Source organism: Labeo rohita, chromosome 16 (genome assembly GCF_022985175.1).
Source record: "Labeo rohita strain BAU-BD-2019 chromosome 16, IGBB_LRoh.1.0, whole genome shotgun sequence".
Lineage (NCBI taxonomy): Eukaryota > Metazoa > Chordata > Actinopteri > Cypriniformes > Cyprinidae > Labeo > Labeo rohita.
Genome location: NC_066884.1, coordinates 24,138,816 through 24,162,970, shown reverse-complemented (window position 1 = coordinate 24,162,970; position 24,155 = coordinate 24,138,816). Strand labels below are relative to the sequence as shown.

Below are 24,155 nucleotides of genomic sequence, written 5' to 3'. Positions count from 1 at the left end.
CAGGCAATCAGTTTATTTAATTTTTTCTTAACAGAAATAACAGTCTTCACATTCAAAGCACAGGTTTGTTAATTGTATTTGCTTTTTTTGATATTCAGACAAATTAAATAAAAAATGTAAACCATTAAATAAAAGAATTACATCTTTATTTTGTTGAATACTCACACTATTAAATATAAACGAAATATCACTCCTTGTTGCAAAAGAAATAAAAATCTCGGTTTGAAAACAGCAGTAGCCCCATCTGCTCTTCTTTAGCCACCCATTTCACCTCTTTTCCAAAAAAATCATTTTCTGAACCAGTCTAGTTACATAAAAATTCTCAGCGAGAAGCCTGTGTAGAATTAATATAGGATTCCAGAAGAAATATGGTCTCATCCACCTGGTTTTCACTGGAATCCAACCTGCCGCCATGAGCACAAAGAGAAGAGACCAGATTAATGATTGGTTGAACATTAGTCACATGAGTCTAATTCATGTGTGGAGAGTAACCGGTTTGTGTAGTACTTGTTAATGTGGTGTCGTAGGGACTCAAGCTGCTGTCTTTCAGGAGCTGTGATCATCTCCTCCACCTCTGTCAGCTGTGCCGTCTCTGCCCCTGTGGCCTGCAAGGATGCCAGGATGGCCTCAATCCGCTGAGACTTCTCCAACAGCCGCCTGTCAATGAATGAATGGATTAATTACATAATCAAAAGTTACTACTTGAAATGTTTTTTTTTTTACTGTTAAACAAATAGAAAGGACTTGCTTGTTCTCTTTGGTCTCATAGAGTCGCCTCTCAATCAGGTTCCCAACTGTCTGTATCGGGTCCACATATAAGTCAAAACATTATAAAAAGTCAACAAAACTGCAAGGATGTTCAAAATATAAGCTCTGTACCTTGTAGCAGTGTTGCAGAAGTAGTCTGGCAGTGGGCAGCTGGTTAACTGTGTACAGGTAAAACGTGCGAGAAGGGGCATAGTCTGGCGTTTTTGGGACTTCCTGCACATATAGTACAAAGAGTGCTATGAAGCATGATTTAGGGTTATTACAGTTCACTAAATCTAAATTTAAAGGAGAAGTCCACTTCCAAAATAAAGATTCACATATAATGTTCACATAAAGTACATTATATGTGAATCTTTGTTTTGGAAGTGGACTTCTCCTTTAATCTATTTATATGAACAGAACTTATGAGTGTGTTACTGCACCTGTAGCTGGACCAGGTTCTCAGACAGGAGTGTGTACAGCATGTCTTTGGCCTCTTTGGCAGGAACCATGGCAAAATCCTCCACCTGCTTTTGTTCCAGATGCCGTTTCCGCAATAACAGACGAAAGATTCGAGCTGAGCGGGAACCAAATCTGAAATAAACCACCACCACATAATGAAACTAAGTACAAATATAAAAAATTTCAGGAAGCTAAAACACTATGACTCTACTAACCTCTCTTGAACCACAGACTCCAGGGTTGCTCTGGCCAGGTTAGCGAGTGCACGGTGTAGATCTGACCATGGGGTCAAGGGTCAACCAATTCATTATAAGTGGTCTACTATGTTGTTGAAAAATTAGATACATAATGTAAAATAATTCACTGCTGCTGTGTGGCTGGAAAATTCAAATGTTTTTGAAAGAAGTCTATGTTTACCAATGCTACATTTAAAGGGATAGTTTACCCAAAAATGAAAATCCTGTCATTAATTACTTGCCCTCATGTCGTCTCAAACCCGCAAGACTTATGTTCATATTTGAAACAAATTAAGATATTTTTGATGAAATCCGAGAGCTTTCTGACTCTGCATGGACAGCAACACAACTGACACGTTCAAGGCTCAGAAAGGTAGTAAGGACATTGTTAAAATAATCCATGTGACATCAATGGTTCAACCTTAATTTTATTGTTAATTTTAACAATTTCTTCTCTTTCGTGTCTGTCTCCTTACTACTTTTCTGGGCCTTGAACGTGGTAGTTGTGTTGCTGTCTATGCAGGGTCAGAAAGCTCTGGGATTTCATTAAAAATATCTCAATTCGTGTTCCGAAGATGAATGAAGGTCTTGGAATGACATGAAGGTGAGTAATTAATCAAAAATACAGCAAAATCAGTAATAATAATGTATTACCAATTGAAGTAATATTGGTATTTGTATATGTTTGAATATTTTTATATTTATTTCTGGGATGGCAAGCCAAATTTTTAGCAGCTCCAGTTTTTAGTGTCACATGATCCCTCAGAAATTATTCTAATATGCTGATTTGGTGCTCAAGAAACATTTCTTATTATTATAAAGTTTGTGCTGCTTATTATTATTAGAAAGGTCAAAAGAACAGCGTTTATTTAACACAGAAAAAAAAATCTTACTAACCCTAAACTTGACAAATGAATAAATAAATAAAACAATTTGCAGTTAAACACAGAAAATTTCCTTTTTCCATTCAGGTGGTATTTTAAAGGGATACTGACGACATACATTCCTCCTCCACTGTCACCAGTCTTCCCCACAAATTCCATCTATTAGAATAAAACAAACATTTTTAAAGTAATTAAAAAAAAAAGTAATTTAAAACATTTTTAAAGTCATTTAATTCTTGTACAAATAGCAACTTCATTACCAGTCAAAAGTTTTTGAACAGTAAGATTTTTTATGTTTTTTTTAAAAGTTTCTTCTGCTCACCAACCCTGCATTTATTTGGTCCAAAGTACAACAAAAACATTAAAATTTTAAAATATTTTTACTATTTAAAATAACTTCTTTCTATTTGAATATATTTTAAAATGTAATTTATTCCTGTGATTTCAAAGCTGAATTTTTAGCATCATTACTACAGTCACATGATCCTTCAGAAATCATTCAAATTTCTGATTTGCTGCTCAAAAAACATTTATTATTATTATTATTATTATTATTATTATGTTATCTGAAATAGAAATATTTTGTAACATTATAAATGTATTTATCATCACTTTTGATCAATTTAAAGCATTGCTAAACAAAAATATTCATTTGTATCCTTCCTTTCCCAAAAAAAAAAAAAAAAACTTATACTGACTTTAAGCTTTTGAATAGTATAATGTATAAACTTACAAAAGCTTTTTATTTCAGATAAATGCTGATCTTTGGATCTTTCTATTCATCAAAGAATACTGAAAAAATGTACTAAACTGTTTTAAATACTGAATCAAAATCAGCAAATCAGCATATGAGAATGATTTCTAAAGAATCGTGACACTGAAGACTGGAGTAATGATGCTGAAATTTAGCTTTGATCACAGGAAAAAATTACATTTTAAAATTTATTCTAATAGAAAGCAGTTATTTTAAATAGTACAAATATTTCTGCTTTTGCTGCATTTTGGATCAAATAAATGCAGGCTTGGCGAGCAGAAGAGACTTCTTTAAAAGACATCAGAAATCTTACTGTTCAAAAACTAATGACTGGTAGTGTATAAAGTGTGTGAATGTGTATGCATTGGTTTACCGGATCATCCACCAGGAGAGTGAGGTATTGGTCTAAAATTGGCCTGGCTATGTTGTAACTGGGTGGAAGAGCTCGGAAAATCTGATGGAAAACAATGAGGGCTTTGATCCCAGACTGTTTACACTGTCATTTGTCATTTTAAACACAAATAAACAAATCTCTTAAAATGTTTCTCAGAAAGGGCCTTACGAAACAAAAATTACCTCATTGGCTGAAAGAGCTTGTGTGAAAGCAGCGTGAGCCGGCGTCGTAACTTCACTCATCCGTAACATGGTTCTAACAATCTCACTGCTAGTCTACAGGGGAGAAACAGAGAGAAATTTAGCAGATAAAGACCTACATTCTACCGACTTATTATTTCCCTGGAGGTGAAAGTCTAAATGTGAGAATCCAGAACATTCTGTCTCTGATACAGCCATGAAAGAATATTCAGTCCACAACCTAATTATATCTAACAGCACATATTAGATTGTTTGATATACAGAAAGGTGGTTATACAGTAGGCACCTGATCAAGTTTACAGGAAACAGCACTAATGATGGCCTGATCCCTGAAGTGCAGGTGAAAGCGTTGAAAATTCACTTGCCAATAGATCCCTTCATCACCACACTGGATAGTGGAGAAAACAGATGTACAATGCATCAATAACTCAGGAAATGAACATGTGAATGGATGAAGTCATTATCTTAATCGTAATACCTCACTATTGTCTGTCTTGGCTTTCTTTGCCGCACGCTGGTCATCTTCACCATCCTCACTTGAGCGTCTGCGTTTTCCTTGACCTGAATGAACACAATTCACAATTCAAGTTTTATTCTCAATGAGCTGAAATATTTCTAGCTGAGAAACAAGTGCCTGCCAAAAGTATTCCTTTTTTTCACGTTTTACGTTGCTACTCTAACATAAACTGCTTTAAATGACCTTGTTTCCCCACATCAATCTACACTCCATACACCATAATGACAAAACAAAAAATCAATTGTCACAACTCTGTAAATGTATTAAAAATAAAAAAAAACCTGAAATAAGTACATTGCATAAATATTCATACCCTTAACTCAGTACTTACCTGAAGCATCTTTACAGCCTCAAGTCTTTTTGAGTGTGATGCGACAAGCTTTGCACATCTGCATTTGGCAATTATCTGCCATTCTTCACCTTCACCTCTTCACCTCTCAAGCTCTGACAGTTTGGATGGGGTCTGGCAGACATTTTCAGGTTTCCTTAGAAATGTTTGATTAGGTTCTAACCCAGGCTGTGGTTGAGCCACTCAAGGATGTTTACAGAGTTGTCTATAAGCCACTCTTGACGTGTGCTTAGGGTCATTGTCCTGTTGGAAGGTGAACCTTCTGCCCAGTCTGAAGTTCTGGATGCTCTGGACTGGGTTTTCACTAATGCTATCTCAATAGTTTAGTGCACTGAACTTTCTTTCTACTCTGATGTGTCCCTCATTCTCTGCCACAACATGAGGCTGTTACCAGCACACTTCACTTTTGGGATGGTACTCTGCAGGTGAGCAGTTCCTGGTTTCCTTCAAACATGGAATTGAGGTTTATCTGTCCAGAGAATCTTGTTTCTCACAGTCTGATGGTCCTTTAGGTGCTCTGTTGCAAATTCCGAGTGTTTTCATGTGTCTTCACTGAGGAGATGATTGAGTCTTGCCACACCACCATAAAGCCCTGATCGGTGGAGTGCTGCAGTGATGTTTGTCCTTCTGTAGATTTCTCCTATCTAGAGTGACTAATCAGGTTCTTGGTCACCACTCTAGCCAAGGTCCTTCTCCATCAATTGCTCAGTTTGGCCAGGAGGCCAGCTCTAGGAAGAGTTGTGGTTGTTTAAAACTTCTTCCTTTAAGGGTAATTGAGACTACATGCTTCTGTGAACCTTCACTGCAGCAGAATTTTTTTCTGAACTCTTCTCCAAATGTGTGGCTTGATGCAATCCTGTCTCTGAGCTCTACAGGCAGGTTTTTGCTCTGATATGCATTTTCAGCTGTTACACCTTTTATTAAGACATCTGTGCCTTTCTAAATCATACCCATTCAACTGAATTTGCCAAAGGTTAACTTCACTCAAGTGTAGTAACATCTACAAGCAATATGAATGCTCCTGAGTAAAATTTCAACTGTCCCAGATAAGGGTCTGAAAACTTATGCAATGGAATCATTTAAGTTTTTATTATTAATAAATTTGCATTTTTTGATGTTAAAAACCTGTTTTTTGCTTTGTCATTTTGGTGTATGGAGTGTAGACTGTGGAAAAATTAATTTAAAGCAGTTTAACATAAAGCAGCAACACAACACCTTCAAAAATGAAGGGGTATGAATACTTTCGCAAGGTATTGTATATACCAAGTTGACCACTAAAAAGTTTCTTAGTATGTGATGAGTATTTAAAATGAAGTAACTGACCGGTGAGATTGATATAGGGTAGTTTGTAGCATTCTGGGTGGCTCTCTGGTTCAGCAGGCTGTGATAAAGCTGGAATGGGAGTGTCGACTGCTTCTGAGCTTGATGATCCTGCCGAGGCCATAGGAGGACAACGCTGCAGGAAATGAGTCTCCACCAAGCGGGAAAATGCAGAGACCACCTCACTGTAGTCCATACTCTGGCCCTCTGGTGCAAAAAGAGTTTCAATAGGCAAATTTCAAGTAGAAGTCAAAATATAAAGTGGATGGAACATATTTCAGAAGTAATTTTAATGTCCTTTCTCTTTGAACCACATCTGTCTGGTCCTCTTTAAAAAAAAAAAAAGAACAAAACCAAAAAGTGAATGAAGAACTTGGTTGTTGACATTGTTTTCACTCACACTGGTTTTGAAAACAGTTTGTTGTTCCAAACCTGTACGACCTTCATTCATCTTCAGAACACAAATTAAGATATTTTTAATGAAATCTGAGCGCTTTCTGAAAAGAAAGCTTTCAGACTTCTTTAAAATATCTTAATTCGTGTTCCATTTTTTTAAACCTGTTTTGTTTACATATATGATTAGCCCTTCAATCTATTATAGTCCTTATAGTTTCTCACCTGGCATATTGTGGGTCAGCCGGTCTGCTACAGTCTTGACTGTGCTGCTCATAGTCATTTGGCCTCTCTGCAGTATCTCCTCAACTATAAGCTCGCCTGTGTCTCCATAAAGACTCTTAGCGGTGTAGATGTAGCGTGGATAACGGAGCATGTGTAGGATGTGTTCGCAGTTGATGCGATATTCCACAGGCCCCGCTGGACCACGCCGACCAGCACCAAACGTACACATCCCATGCTGCACCAGCACACACAGAGACTTCTTGACCTAGCAGGAGTGGAGTGTGTTAAAGAGAATAGGATGAATTTACTGCCTTGGCAAAAGAAAGATAGAAAGATTGATGTGATAACAGGGAAAGCTTAAGTACATGACGTTACCAGGTCAAGAGCAAGTTTGGTCTCATAGGCAAGAGCTCGCAAGGTCAGAACTCCACTGCGGATGAGATGAGTGCCCACTTTCTCCACCACATCTCCGAAGTGCTCCTGCAGCAGCAGCCCACACAGACGCACTTCCTGCGCTGTCATCTGCAGAAAAGAAAGGAATCCCTGGGTATTAAGACTTGTACAGCTTAATATAATGTGAAAGATGTCTCTTACTGAAATATGTAGTAGAAAAGATTTACATTATTTAAAAAATCCACATCCTTTATAAATTTTTTTGACTATAGGGGGCACCATTATTTCAATGACATGAAATTACTATTTTTACCACAACACAACTCAAAATGCACAACTCGGAAATAAAATACTGATGCGATGACCACAGCTGCTGAAAGAGCTTACAGGTGCCGATGCATATAAGCGTAGGCGTAAACCAGAAACTGTACCATCGATTGTCATCCATCATGCCAAGTGTCGGCATATTTACATCCTGCCAGGATGGCATCTAGCGCTTCTTGTCTCTACCGTTTCTAAGCTCTTTCAGTAGCTGTGGTCTACTAAAAGCCTCAAAGGCATCAGGACTAAAGTGGAAAGAACAAAGAAGCAGGTCTTAAAGAAGCTTTATTTGTCCACAGGCAACTTCCCATACTTTTCTTTTTATCGCTAGGAAAGCAGTGAAGACTTACATCGCTTCTCGTTGTCCTTCAAATGAATTACAACCAAAAGCGGCACAATGTGGCATCATATTAGCATTTTATTGCAGTAAAAATAGCAACACGTAGCGCCAGAAGCTCACCGAGTGCAACCACTTAATGTCATCAAAATAATGGCACCCCATATAGTCCAAAATATGTATAGAACTATGTGTATTTTTTAAATAACATCAAAATTTAATGGGTTTTCTACTACATATGTTGGTAAGAGACATCATTTATGTAAAATTAAGTTATACAGGCTTAATACAAGGGGTTTCTTTTAACAAACACCTCATGAAATAACTTGGTTTTATAAACAGTGAACACAAATTTTGCAGGAGTGACAATGGAGTAGAAATATATTTTTAGTGGTAAAATGTAAAGCTTTCAGGAGAGACCATAAGCTCTGAGGCAGTTATGTAGGGCTGGAGCAGTCCATAGTCCTTGTAATTTCAATTTAATTTTTTTAAACTCATCTTGAATTGTTGAATTCCCAGTAAATAACTACACTACCCATAATCCTGAAGAAAGATCCACCAGTCAGAAAGTTGCTGTTACTAAAAAAACAAAAACTCCCATGAAGTACTGTGAATGACATAATTAATGCATCCCTTCACTCTCAAACTACTGGCACATATTTTTTTTGTTTACAATAAATTAGTTTTAATAATAAATTATATTGAATAAAATGTACATAAATACCTTTAAATAAATATTAACATATTTTTTATAAACATAAACAATAACTGTGAGTCCAAAATCTGTATTACACAGCCATTTCTGATATTGCATCTGATATTGCATCATTAAATTGTTTAAAGTTTTTATGAATCTATCTATTTATCTGTCTGTCTATCTATCTTTATTGTTGTATTTTATTCTAAATATGGCAAAGCTGTTTGGTTTAAATCTTAGAATTTTTAATGTAGAAAATAAATGCGAAAACATATTTACGAATGCGTCGGTTGTCAGTGTTGATCTATATAACCATAACAGATAAACATGATACATTCTTACATTTTTATTGTGGTAACAATATCAATATTGATGTGAACTATATATAAATTATACAGCAACTATAATTATTACATTTTAATTGCTTTTTCTAATGTATAGTAACAACATTTTTTGTTGTATCTGTAACCATTAACACAAATACATTAATATTTACCAGAAGCGTACTCTAACACTTAACATGCTGTCACATCATAGTTGTAGCTAAAAGCGGAATATTTAAAAAAAAAAAAAAAAGCACCAAAAGAACATCCTATTCAAAACGTACAGCAATAATCACTCATATTTAGGTTTAAGTGATACTCATCACACAAACTAACACATGAAAGCAGCATTAGTTGCCGTCTGGCCTTTCAACAAATCATGCATGTAGCCTAACATCGCACAAAAAGATACAATCATGCACGAGCACAAACACTAACATACCTCTAAAAGTACCTAGCTGTACGAGTTTGGAGTTTAAATCTTACTTTTTAATCTCACATGTGTTTTTCAGGCGGTATATAATGACCGGCGCTGACGAATTTCCGTGGTCATGTGGAGTTCCAGTGTGATGCCTGATTAGCGAACGAATCGTTTGCAATGAACTGATTCTTTTAATGATTCAGAGGAGCCGAATGTGAATCACTCGACTAAAGTAAAACAATTAGATGAATGACATAATGGAAACATAAGCATAATACTGTACTGCAATGTTAAAGAAAACAGAGTTTATCAATGGAAAAGGAGAAAGAGGAACACCTTTGAGCTACAAGTGGTATTTTAATTTAATTATATAATATTCATTATTGTAAATTAATAACTCCCTTTATTTTAATTGTTCTATTTACAGTCTGAGGCTTGTACATTGAAGCTGTAAGGATGTGTAACAAATAAAGTTGACTCTGAACCAGTTCATTTAACCGTCCGAGTGAGTCGACTCGCTACAGTGAATCGGACTTCCGAACGCTCATGTCAGAGCGCCTCCCTCTGCAGTGGGCGGACCGACGGCCAGCGCTGCTGCTGTTTGGGACACAGACAGTCTCACGGAAAACATGGCGGAGGCTGCGGCGGTCCCTCCGCATCGCTTCTTCTGTCACTGTTGTAAGGGTGAAGTGAGCCCCAAACTGCCGGTGAGTCCGCGTTGCTGGTAACACACACCCGGTTCATCATAATCGGTTTCTGTACTCCCGCTGTCGTTCTCGCAGGTTTCGCTGTTGTGCTAAAGTTAGCATGGTAGCTGTGTATCAACCTGATGTGGGCGAAAGGCCTGTCGTGCCTTGTTGTTTGTATATACACACTAAAAACAAACGTATTTATCGTTGACCGGTATTTCCAAACCTAAGACTGGTGCCAGTGCAGGTGAAAACAGAGAAAAGAGACGTGTTTTGTCTTTAGCACAGATGCTACAACCAAATCTTGTGTTTTTGTTATGTTTTCGTACTGTCTTTCTGTACAAATAATGACTTTTACACATTTTAAGACATGTTAGGTTTTAATAAGCATTCAGTTCTAACTCTTACCGTTTATAGATGTTCAAAAACGTCTTTAAATGTAATAAATCCCGAACTCTGTTCAAAAGCGAAACCGGAATATCATCAAATTCTGTTTCTGTTTTACTTATTTGTAACGTAACGTTTGACGTGCATCTAAATCTGTCAATGACTGTTTAATTGAAGCTCTTGTTGGTCAGTGTGTCAGTAAGTCAATCCATCATGAGCTGTCTCAGTGTAGATGAGTTGTGTGTAATCCCTTGTTTACTACCTATTTAACTTAGTAAACCTCTTACTGTGCTCAGAAGATGAATCATAACTTAGTGTATATAGTGTGAATGAGGCAGAACAGAACAGTTGTGTCGCATGTCAAGATAAGCAACCATTGTCCTACTTTTTTTGGAGACCCACAGGATGACCTATCTTGACCTGTTCAATCAGAGAATAAAGAGAGAATAAAATAGGGAAGCAGCCTCTTGAATTGGCCAGCAATTGTTGTGACACATTACAGGGAGTGTCTCTGCTCATACAGGACTATTTGTTTTAAAATTCAAATGAATGCGTGTTGTAGTGCTATGCAAATGTATGTATCCTCAGGAAACCACAGCTAAATTGTTTATTTACAGTGTTTTTGTCAACAGTGTGTTCCAGCATTGTATTCTAATTGTGATTTTGCATTCGTTCAGGAGTATATCTGTCCCAGATGTGACTCGGGCTTCATCGAGGAGGTTACAGAAGACTCCAGGTAAGCTTTTCAATGGCTGCACTTCCTCATTCATTGCTACCAGTGGCATGTTGCAACTCCTGCACTGCTAGATTACCATGGTAGCTCTTTTAGTGCCTTCTGGAGTATGTAAATAAGTCGATTGTGTCACCTGGATTCGTAGCACCACCAAACGGGCATGAGAAGTAAAAGATGTGAACACAGAGCTATGATGGGTTTTTTTTTAGTATTAGTATTGATATATCAAGCAGATGTTGTAGATCATTCATGGTTTGTGGCTCCATTCTGCCAGAGGAGTATGAAGGGTTCGACTGAAGTTTGTCATATTGGGGAAAGGGTTTAGATGTGTGCTTCTCAATCCTGGTCTTAGATTTCCAGCGTACTGCACATTGTGGATGTCTCCTCTTTTTATTTACACTATTAGTTTCTTAGTAGACCTGCGCTGCGTTTGAAATCATTATATTCAGTGCACACTGTGAAAGTACTGTACATGAAGAATCTCTTGACCGTTGATTGAAGTGCTTTTGAATGCTGTGAATACTTTGCTCGACTTGCTCGACAACATCTCCTATGTTGCTGTTGTCTTTGACTATTGAATATTCTTTTGCTTAAGATATACTAGCGGTAACCTTGAAAATAATTTACGTGAGTGATATTGGACTAGTCATGTCAAATAACTTGTCAGTGACATTATGATTTGTGAAATTAATGGATCTGTTTATTTATTTGAAGTGCATAATAATGCATTCTATACATATAATGATTTGAAACACTGATTTAATAGCTTGGCATAATCTTTTATTATTGTTTCCTGGGAAAAAATAAGCAGTGGTGAAGTTTTGTTAAAATAAAAAATAATAAATAGATAAACTACTATATATATATATATATATATATATATATATATATATATATATAATAACAAAATATACAATCATTTTATGACATGATGATATGGTGAAGTTACTGTGGTCCAACCCTCAAAAAAGGTTATGTAATATATAATATTGTTTCTGAATTAATAATTCATAATATTTGCTTTAAAAAGTACACTACCAGTCAAATGTTGTTGTTTTTTTTAAAGAAGTCTCTTTTGTTCACCAAGCTTGCATTTATTTGACAGCAAAAACAGTACAATTTTGAAATATTTTTGCTATTTAAAAAGTAACTGTTTTTTTTTATTTGAATATATTTTAAAATATATATTTTTCCTGTGATTTAAAAACTGAATTTTTAGCAGCGTTACAGAAAACATTCTAATATTCTGATTTGATGCTCAAGAACATTTATTATAATTTTGTTGAAAACAGTGGAGTATCTTTTTTTTCAGTTTTTTTGATGAATAGAAAGTTCAGAAGAACAGCATTTATCTGAAATAGAAATCTTTTGCAACATTATAAATGTCTTTATTATCACTTTTGATCAATTTAAAGCATCCTTGCTAAATAACAGTACTAATTTCTATAATTTTTCACAAAAAAACAACAACAACAAAAACACAATTATACTGACTTCTTACTGAAGCTTTTTTTTTTTTTTTTTTTTTGAATTGTATAGTGTAGCTTTTTTTTTCAGGTAAATGCTGACCTTTGGATCTTTCTATTTATCAAAGAATCCTTAAATATTGCTAATAATAGTAATATGATTATATGCTAATAATAATAATAATAATAATTTGAACCGCAAATCAGCATATTAGAGTGATTTCTGAAGGATCATGTGACACTGAAGTAATGATGCTGAAAATTTAGCTTTGATCTCAGGGATAAATGACATTAAAAAAAATAATTTTAAATAGTAAAATTATTTCAGAATTTTACTGTTTTTGCTGTACTTCTGCTCACCAAGCCTGCATTTACCTGAGCCAAAGAGACTTCTTTAAAAACCATTAACATCTTACTGTTCAAAAACTTTTGACTGGTAGTGTATTACTTACTTAATTATTAAGTTTAAGTTATTGTCTTTCTCTAGATGGTTACAACATTCTTTTCAACATCACTTTTCTTGAAAATTGTATACTTTTTTTTCAGAACCGTAAGCTATAATGAATAAGTTCACTGTTAAGAACTGTGTTATAAATGTGTTATAAATTAGATTTATAAAATATAGATTTTTTTATTTCTTTATGTTGGACACTTTTATTTGTCATTGACCTACTTACACCAGAAAAGAGTTGCTCAACTTACAGCTCTCTCAACTTTTCAAATCTGATGACTCTTTCTGCTTTGGCATTGTGGGATAGCAAAGTGTCCACCAGTTTAATGCAGTCTCAGCTGATGCAGTCAGTCGTTTGTGTCTTGTTTACGTACTCATTTTAGCATGCTATGTCTTAGGGAAGTGCTGGCCATCTTTTGAAGGCAATTGTAGATGGCTATGGTATCCCACAATCCACCTCAGCTGTTGAATATGGTATCTGATAGATTAATAAAGCTAATTAAATAATTTCACAAGTGCTCACATTTTTTTAATTCTTTTAACACGTGTCTCCATTCCTAATGAACAATAAACAATGCAGTCATTAAATATTTGCTTGGTTATGACTAAAGCTCAAATGAAAACGTAACCAGTTTTTTTTAGGAGGTGCCTTCATACTAAAATGCTTCTGTGAAATTATTGTCTGGGCACCATGGGCAGCGAGGCAGCTGTCTTAACCTTCGAATGAGTGAGACATTCAAATTGTGCAGTTCTGGATTGAGAAGCACTGGTTTAGATCGATGACTCCTTCGCCTGTGACAGTCAGCTGTACTGCAGTGTGTGTTGCCAAGTTCCATGAAACAGCAATATGTAGCCAGATCTGACATGAATGTGATTGTTTCATCCTTAGTCTTCTGGACAGTAGTTCAAATAGCCTTGATGACACAGCTTCACAGTTTGCCGAGGTATGTTGACCCCTTCCTTCCACAACATCTTTCCTGTCTGAGACTCAGATTGTGTAGCTGTTAAGGACTTTTTGAATGAGGTTCATTTGTTCTACTTATTCATAACTATTTCTTTTGTTCTGTAGCTATGGCAGCTGTTGTTTGTGGAGAGGCCGTTCAGTTTGGATCTCGACAGTCCTGACTCGGAGCGGGTCCCTGGAGGGGGCAGTGGGTCTGGGAGTCTCGGAACAGGGCCGTTTGGCGGTTCTGTCCCAGGAGGGCTTGGTGGGTCCCTGGGTGGCCCTCTCGGCGGAGGAGAGCACTGGGGTCCTGGTCGTCCTCCACGTCTGCACACTCCGAGGAGGTACCGATCCAGAGGAAGCAGTCGACCGGATCGCTCTCCCGCTGTTGAGGGGTAAGTTAAATACCTCTGCTTTGCACTTGGTCGTGTTCGGTTATCCAAATCAGTGGATTTGTTCTTATTCTTTTTTCGTTTTTATCTAAGGTTGCCCTTTCATCTCATAGATTGTTTTTTTTATTATTTTTTTTTTTTATTTAACTGAATCTCTGAAATTTAACTAAACAATGAAAATTCTGTCTCATGCCGTTCCAAACCCGTAAGACCTTTGTTCATCTTCAGAACACAAATTTTGATGAAATCTGAGGACCTTCTGACCCTGCATACTAGGGCTGGGTGATATATTGAATATTAGCAATAATATTGCAATAATTTTGACGACGATATAAAATTTGAAAATATCGTGAATAGCGAATATTTCAAATTCAAGCATACTTTCCCAAAAGAAAGCACCGAATGTCCAATATTACTTCCCCTTACGTATTACCGCCCAAGAGACGTGAGGTGAGTTGCTCTACATGCCTCTACTACGTGAGCTTTCATGAGTGCGGTTGCCAGATATCAAGCATTCAAATTCCTGAATCAGAGATTCGCTGTTACAAGGATACATTTTATGCCCAGGGTTTGGCTTATTTTAAGCAATCTGGCAACCACGCACACAAGCTCGCTCTTCATTGCGGAAGCACCGACGATGATCTGAAAGCACCGACAAACAATTAAGCTGGAGTTTAGTGATCAAAATGAAAGCGTCACTCAACCAGTCTGTGTACTGTTATTAGACCTCGACAGTATTGTTTGCGGCTGTGATCACTGAATAAATGCACTTAGGCTAACATTACTCAACTGCTGTTGTTTGAATAGAGAAACATAGGCTAATTGGAATTACTATTAGGAAGTTTTACCAGTTTTCATAGTATAGACAGAGTGCATAAATCTTTGGTATTAATTTATAAATGTTATTGCACTAAACATTTTGTTTTTACTTTGTAACAATAGCTGTTTTATGTAAATTGTTTTTGTTGTTTGTTTGTTTTTAATGGGGGCAAAAGAAAATCATGTTTTTTTTATTATTTAAAAGCAAATGCAAACATATCAAGATATATATCGAATATCGTAAAAATTTTGACAGTATCGAGATATCAAATTTTTATATATATTGCCCAGCCTTACTGCATACACAGAAATGCAACTGACACGTTCAAGGCCCAGAAAGGCAGTAAGGACATTGTTAAAATAGTCCATGTGACATCAGTGCTTCAACTGTAATTTTATGAAGCTACAAAAATACGTTTTATGTGCAAAGAAACCAAAATATTGACTTTATTCAACTATTTCTGGGTTTTACGTCAAAACATCGTGGTACTCTTATGAATCGAAGACACACGGGAAGAGAAGAAATTGTTGAATAAAGTTCTCGTAGCTTCATATCATTACGGTTGAACCACTTATGTCACAAGGACTATTTTAACAATGTGCTTACTACCTTTCTGGGTCTTGAACATGTAAGTTGCGTTGCTGTCTATGCAGGGTCAGAAAGCTTTCAGATTTCATCCAAAATAGTTTGTGTTCTGAAGATGAATGAAGGTTTTACAGGTTTGAAACAACATTAATGTGAGTAATTAATAACAAAATTTTAATTTTTGGGTGAACTATCCCTTTAAAATTTATAGTTGGTGTGAATAGGCCATTTGGTATTGTGTATTTCTAAATGACAGGACGTTTAGCTTTCTTCAAAACCAATGACGTAAACTTGACAAACTGAATATAGGCATTAATAGGCATAATAAATGATTCTTTTTCCAGTTTTATAACATAAGTAAGACTGTTGTTTTTAACAAGTACAACGTGTACAACAGTTTTGTTCCATGAAAAAACAAAATCTGCAGTCTTGAAGTTACTGGCAGTATTTACATATACTTCATATGGGTCAGATGACTGATTAAAACAGTTCATGAAATGTCATTAAAAAAAAATTAAGGAAGTTGGCAGAATTCCCCCACACCAATATCAGTTCCTCACTAATGTCTAATGTCTCCTTTCTCCTTCTAGAATAGTACAGCAGTTTCTCGCAGGCCTTTTTGCCAATTCAGGAGTACCAGGCTCCCCTCCACTGTCATGGTAAAGAAACCATTTTCACTCACAGTATTTTGCAATTATGTAATTTGGGCAGACAGTATTTATATGTTTAATAGATGTAATGTTGTCCACTTCCAAGGGATCACAAGTTCACATTTTACTGCAGAAGCCCGACAGGCGCCCTTCTTGTTTGTGAACAGAAGACGATAAGTCAAATTTAGTGAATCAGTGCGCTGTATTCAGATCAGGTGACAAGGCTATTTTCACTTTGAAAAAACATGCTAGTTGAGAGGAGTTCTAAAAGTGATCAAGGACGGATAATTTGGTTGAACTTGAACCTGTGATATCATCTTCAGTGCAAGGAAGTTTTAAACTCTAAAACATGAAATGTGGATCTATCTGATTTTGCCAAAAAATGAGTCTTGGAGTTATCTGCTTTTGCTATAAACAAACTTTTACTATGTAAAAAAAAAAACATACTGTCAATGAACTTTAATTTAGTAAATTACCTGTATTTAAGTTATTATTACTTCATCAAAACAACCTCTAACTGCAGTTTGATTGATATTACTTGGAATGTGTTATCGAATTTTGCAAATGAACTTCATTTGTAATTTTTAAGGCATCTATCACAGATACCAATATTACTGATGTCTCTAGGAAATTGACCATTGACTATAGCCATTCAACATTACAGTATAATTGAGAGCTAACAATTTTAACAATTATTAGATTTTTAAAATATTACAACTTTTAATTTAAGTGAACTTAAAAGAGAAGTTCACTTCAAGAACAAAAATATACAGATAATTTACTCACCACCTTGATATCCAAGATGTTCGTGTCTTTCTTTCTTCAGTCGTAAAGAAATTGATTCTTGAGGAAAACATTCCAGAATTTTTCTCCATATAGTGGACTTCAACGGTGCCTGTGAGTTTAAACTTCCAAAATACAGTTTCAGTGCAGCTTCAAAATGCAGCTGAGAAAGAAGGGTCTTATCTAGCGAAACGATTGGTTATTTTTAAAAAAAAAAGTACAATTTATGTACTTTTTAACCTCAAACACTCGTCTTGTCTATACTCTGCGACGCACATTTGAACTCTGTGTTATCCGGGTCAATACACTTAGGGTAGGTCGAAAAACTCTCATTGAAAATCTCATTGTCTCCGCCAACTTCACAGTCATCCTACATCGCTGTTTTACCTTTTTTTGTGAAGGGCGTTTGACTTTCTTTGCATGTTCACTTTGTAAACACTGGGTCGTACCTCTGCAGCAATGTAGGACGATTTTAATGTTGACTTACCCATAAGTTTTTCAACATACCCTAACTGTATTGACCCAGATTACAAATACTACGCATGCGCAATGCAGAGAAACAGAAGACAAGCATTTGAGGTTATAAAGTATATAAATTAGAGATGCACGATATTGGATTTTTGCCGATATCCGATATGCCGATATTTTTTCATCTCATTTTGGCCGATACCCATACCGATATATATCATTTTATTTGGAAAGTTAGTTTTTAACAATAACTTATTTGTTAGGATTAAATAAATAGTAATGAGTGGTTTACATTCAATCCCTTCTTTTTCCTCAGTAGACTAGCATTATTTATGATCTGAATTTTGTAAATTAAGTTCACTTTTGCTATGTTATAAGCCGAACTTCGGATGCTTTCACTTTCGATTTTGCAATCTGAATACAACATTTCAAAACGAAAACAGAAAAGTAGAACTAAACTGGGTGACTGTGAGGGTGCTTTGCGGGACATGAACAGGACATAATTCATTGCTACAATTTCTTAATTCGTTCCTATGATTTATTAATTTATTAATTTGTAAAATGAGGGAACGAATTAATATGTAGTATTAACGAATTGTTAATTTATTCCCACAAAATATTTTATTTCCCACCCGCAATTTATCACAGTAAGAGATACGAAAACATGGATTAAAAGTGAATGACAAGAAAATAAACCTAAGAAATTAAAGGGTGAGACGGTGAGGATTTGGGAAAATAAAAATATTAAGTTATGTCGCAATTCGTGACCAACTGGCAAAACAGTACACTTTTTTTGCACAAGAATACCAACATGTTTACCTTCTCTGGTTTAACAAGCGGTCTTTTACCCTACTCGAAAACCAAATCCTCCGTCCGCAATCTTTCCAGAATAGTCGCGTCCTTTTTGCCGTCACCGCCTGGCTCGTGCTGACACTACAAATACAAACCAGGCTCTACACCCGAAGCGCTCACAACGAAAACTACTCTTCGCGTGATCAGTGAAATCCTGAATATGCCACGGCTTTGTAACTCTGTAACCCGCGCTGTATGGAGCAGTGCGACCATGTCAAATTTTAACTTGCACATTTAAAAAAAAAAAAAAAAAAAAAATGTGACAGTTTTGATCAGTCTAGAGCCCTGCAATACAAAGGCATTCAACATGGAAAGAAAGTAATAGAAATGTAGTCACTAAGTCATGTTTAATTATAATTTCTAATTATTTTATATGGTGCACTTCGCTCTGACAGGGCTGCAGGACACGAACATAATTATTTCCTACAACTTGTTAATTCGTTCCTACGTTTTATTAATTTATTAATTTGTAAAATAAGGGAACGAATTAAAAAGTCGTATTAACGAATTCTTAATTTATTGCCACGAAATCTTTTATTTCCCACACGCAGTTTACCCGCATAAATGATCCGACAACATGGATTAAAAGTAAATGACAAGAAAACAAACCTGCGAAATTAAAGGGTGAGACGGTGATGATTTGTGAAAAGAAACTATAAATATTATTAAGTTTGTGGCAATTCGTGACCAACCGGGAAAACAGGACACACAGCCGCTTATGGCTTTAAATGTATTGGCTCGAACGGCATGAATCCAAAAGTATGGTCGCTACTAACATTTGCCTGCTAACCAATTATTTAACTTATAAAGAATGCTTTGTACCTCACTTGTGTCATATTCACGAAAAATGTTTCATATGAGCAACAGTGTGTTTTGCAGTTGCGCCGCCGAAGAAAGAGAATTCACTGACCGCGCGCCGTAATTACTTTTTATTTTAAATGCAGATCATGTCATGTGCAAACACAGCCATTGGGTTTCAAAATACAACAAAGAGCACCATAAAACCATTTAAAATGTGCATTTAGCGATCTAGTGACTGGATATGAAACAGGCAACAGTAAATTATCCCAAATGGAACAACGGCGCGTTTTCTCCTATAGCCGCTGCTGCCACTGCACGTGCTATTGCTATGCATCATTCTATATGTGTATTCTCAGTTTAAATGCAGCGATCCAAAACAGTGAATCTACTCCTCATTCAGTCAAAACTTTGCTTCAAGAATGAGCCACACTGCTGACATGATCTAATCCCTAGCACACCCTTAGCACATGTGAGTTAACATATTCATCTTATCGGCAAAACATATCGGCATAATGTTTCATATCGGGCCGATGCCGATATTTACATTTGAAGTCATTATCGGCCGATTCCGATATCAGTCCGATAATATCGTGCATCCCTAATATAAATGTATATTTTTTGTAGACAATGGCTGATCGTTTCGCTAGATGAGACCCTTATTCCTCGACTGGGATCATTTAGAGATCTTTGAAGCTGCATTTAAACTGCATTTTGGACATTCAGATGAGCACCGTTGACGTCCACCAAATGGAGATAATTCCTGAAATGTTTTCATCAAAAACATAATTTCTTTAAGACTGATGAAAGAAAGGCATGAACATGTTGGATGACAATTGTTGTTCTGGAAGTGAACTACTCACCTGTATTAACGCTCTAATTGTGACAGCACTAATTTATCAGTTTGATTCATTTTATCTAAGTAGTCATTTAAGTTATGAGTTATAAATCACAAGAGCTGGTCATTTTGGTGTTTGTGTGTCTGTGTGTGTTAGGACGGGCATGCTGCACTCAAACCCTGGGGACTACGCCTGGGGACAGGGGGGTCTGGATGCAGTCATCACACAGGTAGCTGAGCAGGGGTTGTGCGTGCACGGTACCTGATCCGTGGCTCTGTGCAAACAAGCTGATCATGTGTTTTTCCTCTCACACAGTTATTGGGTCAGTTTGAGAACACGGGTCCTCCTCCTGCTGAGAAAGAGAAAATTTCCTCCCTCCCCACTGTTATCATCACTCAGGAACACACTGGTTAGTCTGTCCTCTCTCTTCTCTTTTTCTTTGAACCTCTTGTTGTTTGTCTCTTCTGGTCTGGCAGAGGCACAGTGTGTCATTTTAGTGATGATTTAAGGCTCTTGGACTCAGTGGGGGTCATTGACCTACCAGTATGAGTCTTGTGTGGTGATGAATTATAATTCCTATTTAAGGCAACGCTCGTCTACTGAAATCTCATTATTCTCACCCCCTGCACGTTGTCTCTCTATCTTCGCTTTTCCTAGACTGCAATATGGAGTGCCCTGTATGTAAGGAAGACTACACGGTCGGTGAGCCGGTCAGGCAGCTGCCCTGTAACCACATCTTCCATAGTGACTGCATCGTGCCCTGGCTTGAACTGGTGAGAGAAACAATAGGGAGGAAGGAACCAGACTAAAGGGAGAGAATAGGGAAAAGACATAGGAAAAAGGTCATGAGCGCATTTAGTTATGAGAAGCTATTGAAGTAAGAAAAAATTATGAACGGTAATGGAAATATTAATAGATGTCTAGTATGCACAGAGCCTTCTGGAAAAGCATTTAATTTTATTTGTCTACAAACATCTGATAATTATAATTAAAAGATTGATGTTGCAGTTCAAAATTATAAATATTAATACATCTGGAACATTTTTAGTGCAAACAGTCTTTTCAAACATATTTTATTGACTCCGTGTATCCGTGTGATTTGCATTGTAGCGAAGACGTTAAAATTATGAAATGACACGGATGGAAGTAACAAAATGTGACCAAAGTAGTTGTTTGGCTAGACCAGGGTTGTTTATTTTCATTCTGAATGCCACGAATGCCAAAAAGGATGATACGCTTGATAGTCTTCCTTATAGGCATTTGAGTATTCTCCAGGTTTATACAATGTTGACTACTGTTGAAAGGTTTTTTTTTTTTGTTTTTTATAAAGAACTCTGACCAATGCTGCATGATCAAAAATACACTAAAACAGCCATATTATGAAATAATATTTCAATTTAAGTTATCTGTTTTAAATTAATACATTTTGTTTTTATTTATTTATTTTTTTTTTTGTTGTTGTTGTTGTTGTTGTGATTACAAAGCTGAATTTTCAGCATCATTACTCCAGTCTTCAGTGTTACATGATCCTTCAGAAATCTTTCTGATATTCTAATTTATTATCAGCATTGGAAACAGTTGTGCTGATTAATATTTTGTGGAAACTGTGATACATTTTTCAGAATTCTTTGATGAATATAAAGTTCAAAAGAATAGTACTTACTTTTTAATTGTAAAAAAATATACATACACGCTACACTACCAGTAAGAAGTTTTTGGTAGTTTTTGGTTTTGGACAGTAAGATTTTTAATTTTTAGTCCGGAGTACAACAGTAAACTTAAATTAAGCTGTAATATAAAACAGTAAAATTTTCTATTATTATTTTTGAATATATTTTAAAATGTAATTTTTTCCTGTTATTTCAAAGCTGAATTTTTAGCATCATTACTTCAGTCACATGATTCTTCAGAAATCATTCTAACTATCATTTCTGCTGATCAGAAAAATATATTATTAATTATTATTATGATGTTGAAAACAGCTGAGTATATTTTTTTTCAGGTTTATTTGATGAATAGAAAGTTCAGAAAAACAGCATTTATCTGAAATAGAAATCTTTTGTAACATTATAAATGACTTTATCATCACTTTAGATCAATTTAAAGTGTCCTAGCTAAATAAAATTTCTATAATTTCTTTCCTATATATATATATATATATATATATATATATAATTAAACAAATAAATATACTGACTCCAAACTTTTGAATGATATAGTGTATAATGTTACAAAAACTTATTGTTTCAGATAAATGCTGATCTTTGGATCTTTCTATTCATTAAAGAATCCTGAAAAATATGTACTCACCTGTTTTAAATATTGATAATGCTAACATTAATAAATGTTTCTTGAACAGCAAATCAGCATATTAGAATGATTTCTGAAGGATCATGTGACACTGAAGACTGGAGTAATGATGCTGAAAATTTAGCTGTGAAATCACAGGAATAAATTACATTTTAAAATATATTCATATAGAAAACAGTTATTTTAAATAGTAAAAATATTTTAGAATTTTACTGTTTTTGCTGTACTTCGGATCAAATAAATGCAGGCTTGGTGAGCAGACTTCTTTAAAATACAAAAATCTTACTGTTCAAAAACTTTTGACTAGTAGTATATATTAATGTGATATTAAAAAAGACAGCGTTTTTTATTATTGTTCTAAAACCGAAGGCAATGAAGTAAATATTATCTGGAAAATATTTACTGATGGTGTAGGTGTGTTCCAGATAAGCTCCAGATAGTTTTGGCCATAAATGTACTATATGTTTCCTTAGTGGATAATAGAATCCCAGAGTTTACTGTTATGAGTTTACTGATACCAAGACAGCAGACAGTAAACACATTTTGTTCAGAACTGGAAATGTTGTATTTTAGTGCTTATTAGATCCAGTCATGCTCAATTTTTAGTCACGTATTAGGTTCAGTTTTAGTGGAACCTAACATTAGCTCACCCAAAAATGAAAAATCTGTCATTAATTACAAACCAGTAAGACCGTTCATATTCAGAGCAAAAATGAAGATATTTTTGATGAAATCCGAAAGCTTTCTGACCCTGCATAGACGAACGCATGTCAAAGACTGACACAGAAGAGAAGAAAGTGTTAAATTAAGTCATTATTGATACTGATTTGATTCCAAATTTATAAAATTAAGGTTGAACCCCTGATGTCACATGGACTATAACAATGTCCTTACTAGCTTTCCGGGCCTTGAACATGTCAGTGCTGTCAATGCAGGATCAGAAAACGTTCATATTTCATCAAAAATATCTTTATTTGTGTTCCGAAGATGAACGAAAATTTTACGGGTTTGGAACGACAAGAGCGAATAAATTTTCAACACACCACATTTTCAAGGTCACGAATCGTCACTGACATACCTTTCTCTCTTCTTCCTCCCTGAAGCACGACACGTGTCCTGTTTGCAGGAAGAGCCTGAATGGGGATGACAGCAGCACTCAGTCCTCAGCAGAGCCTTCCTCCCTAAACACTGATCCTCGCACACCGGAGAGATGGTCCTTCTGAAACACACGCACGCACGTCCGCCCGTCTCATCCGAGCTCTGTCTTAACCCAAGCTTGTTTGTCTCTTTCCTTTTTTTTTTTTTTTTTTTTTTTTTTGTCTGTTTGTGTTCATCCCACTACGCTGGTGTATTTTTACTACGGTTTGTTTACTTGTGTTCTCTAACACAGTTCTTCTCAGTTGTCTATCCTAATGTTTCTGTGTCTCTCAGATCCGTTCCACACAGAATTTCGCATAGTTTACCTTTCCCTTATTTCAACCCGAGTGAACAAACAACAAACAGAGGGTGAGTAGGGTCGGGCACATATTGTTGCTATAGCAGCACAACTCCCAACCCACATTTAGATGGTACAGCATTCAGTTTCCCAGAGACGAGCTGTACTCCCCGGATAGCGCCTTTTGTCGTTCAATGTGAATTGTCATAGGGATGGGGTACCGTGTCTTTGCGGTTTATGAACGTTGCTTTACTCTCCCAGGCCTTTTGTTGTTCTCACATCCCTTTTGTCCAGGAGATCATGAAGTTTTGTCTCTCTCTCCTTTTTTGATTCCAACTCTGGTGTGTATATATATCACAAACCCATCAATGTCATCGTTTAATTTGATTTCGTTCTTTTCACTCTCATTTCTATTACAGTTTCTTCTAATGTAAATAATTTTAGTTGGAAAACTCATTTAAGGAAGGCAAAAAAAAAACATTGATGAAAATGACGATGAATTGCTAAATATTAAAGTATATAAATATATATTATATGATGTGTATGACCATGATGTATTAATAATAAAACTGAATAAAAAC

At 35.7% G+C, this 24,155-nt stretch overlaps 2 protein-coding genes across 3 annotated transcripts; one reads left to right on the top strand and one right to left on the bottom strand.

Moving 5' to 3' along the window:
* Positions 1-68: 68 nt before the first annotated feature.
* On the bottom strand, positions 69-9,138 carry polr3c (polymerase (RNA) III (DNA directed) polypeptide C). Of its 2 annotated transcripts, none has more exons than XM_051132072.1 (15): positions 9,039-9,138; positions 6,857-7,003; positions 6,482-6,746; positions 5,867-6,070; positions 4,156-4,238; positions 3,964-4,065; positions 3,660-3,752; positions 3,457-3,537; positions 2,437-2,488; positions 1,425-1,485; positions 1,191-1,341; positions 880-981; positions 749-798; positions 508-657; positions 69-404 (listed from the first exon to the last, which is right to left on the bottom strand). In XM_051132072.1, exons 2-15 carry the CDS (start codon positions 7,001-7,003, stop codon positions 323-325), a joined length of 1,623 nt encoding a protein of 540 aa, XP_050988029.1. In that variant the 5' UTR covers positions 9,039-9,138; the 3' UTR covers positions 69-322. The 2 variants fall into 2 exon arrangements, with proteins under 2 accessions (XP_050988029.1, XP_050988028.1); XM_051132071.1 differs by having other exon boundaries at positions 8,995-9,116.
* A 412-nt stretch (positions 9,139-9,550) lies between these two features.
* rnf115a (ring finger protein 115a) lies at positions 9,551-23,639 on the top strand. Its single transcript, XM_051131324.1, has 9 exons — positions 9,551-9,680; positions 10,727-10,785; positions 13,589-13,643; positions 13,769-14,037; positions 16,030-16,098; positions 19,986-20,058; positions 20,145-20,238; positions 20,487-20,602; positions 23,243-23,639. The coding sequence occupies exons 1-9, from the start codon at positions 9,603-9,605 to the stop codon at positions 23,360-23,362; spliced, it is 933 nt and encodes a 310-aa protein (XP_050987281.1). The 5' UTR covers positions 9,551-9,602; the 3' UTR covers positions 23,363-23,639.
* The last annotated feature ends 516 nt before the right edge of the window (positions 23,640-24,155 follow it).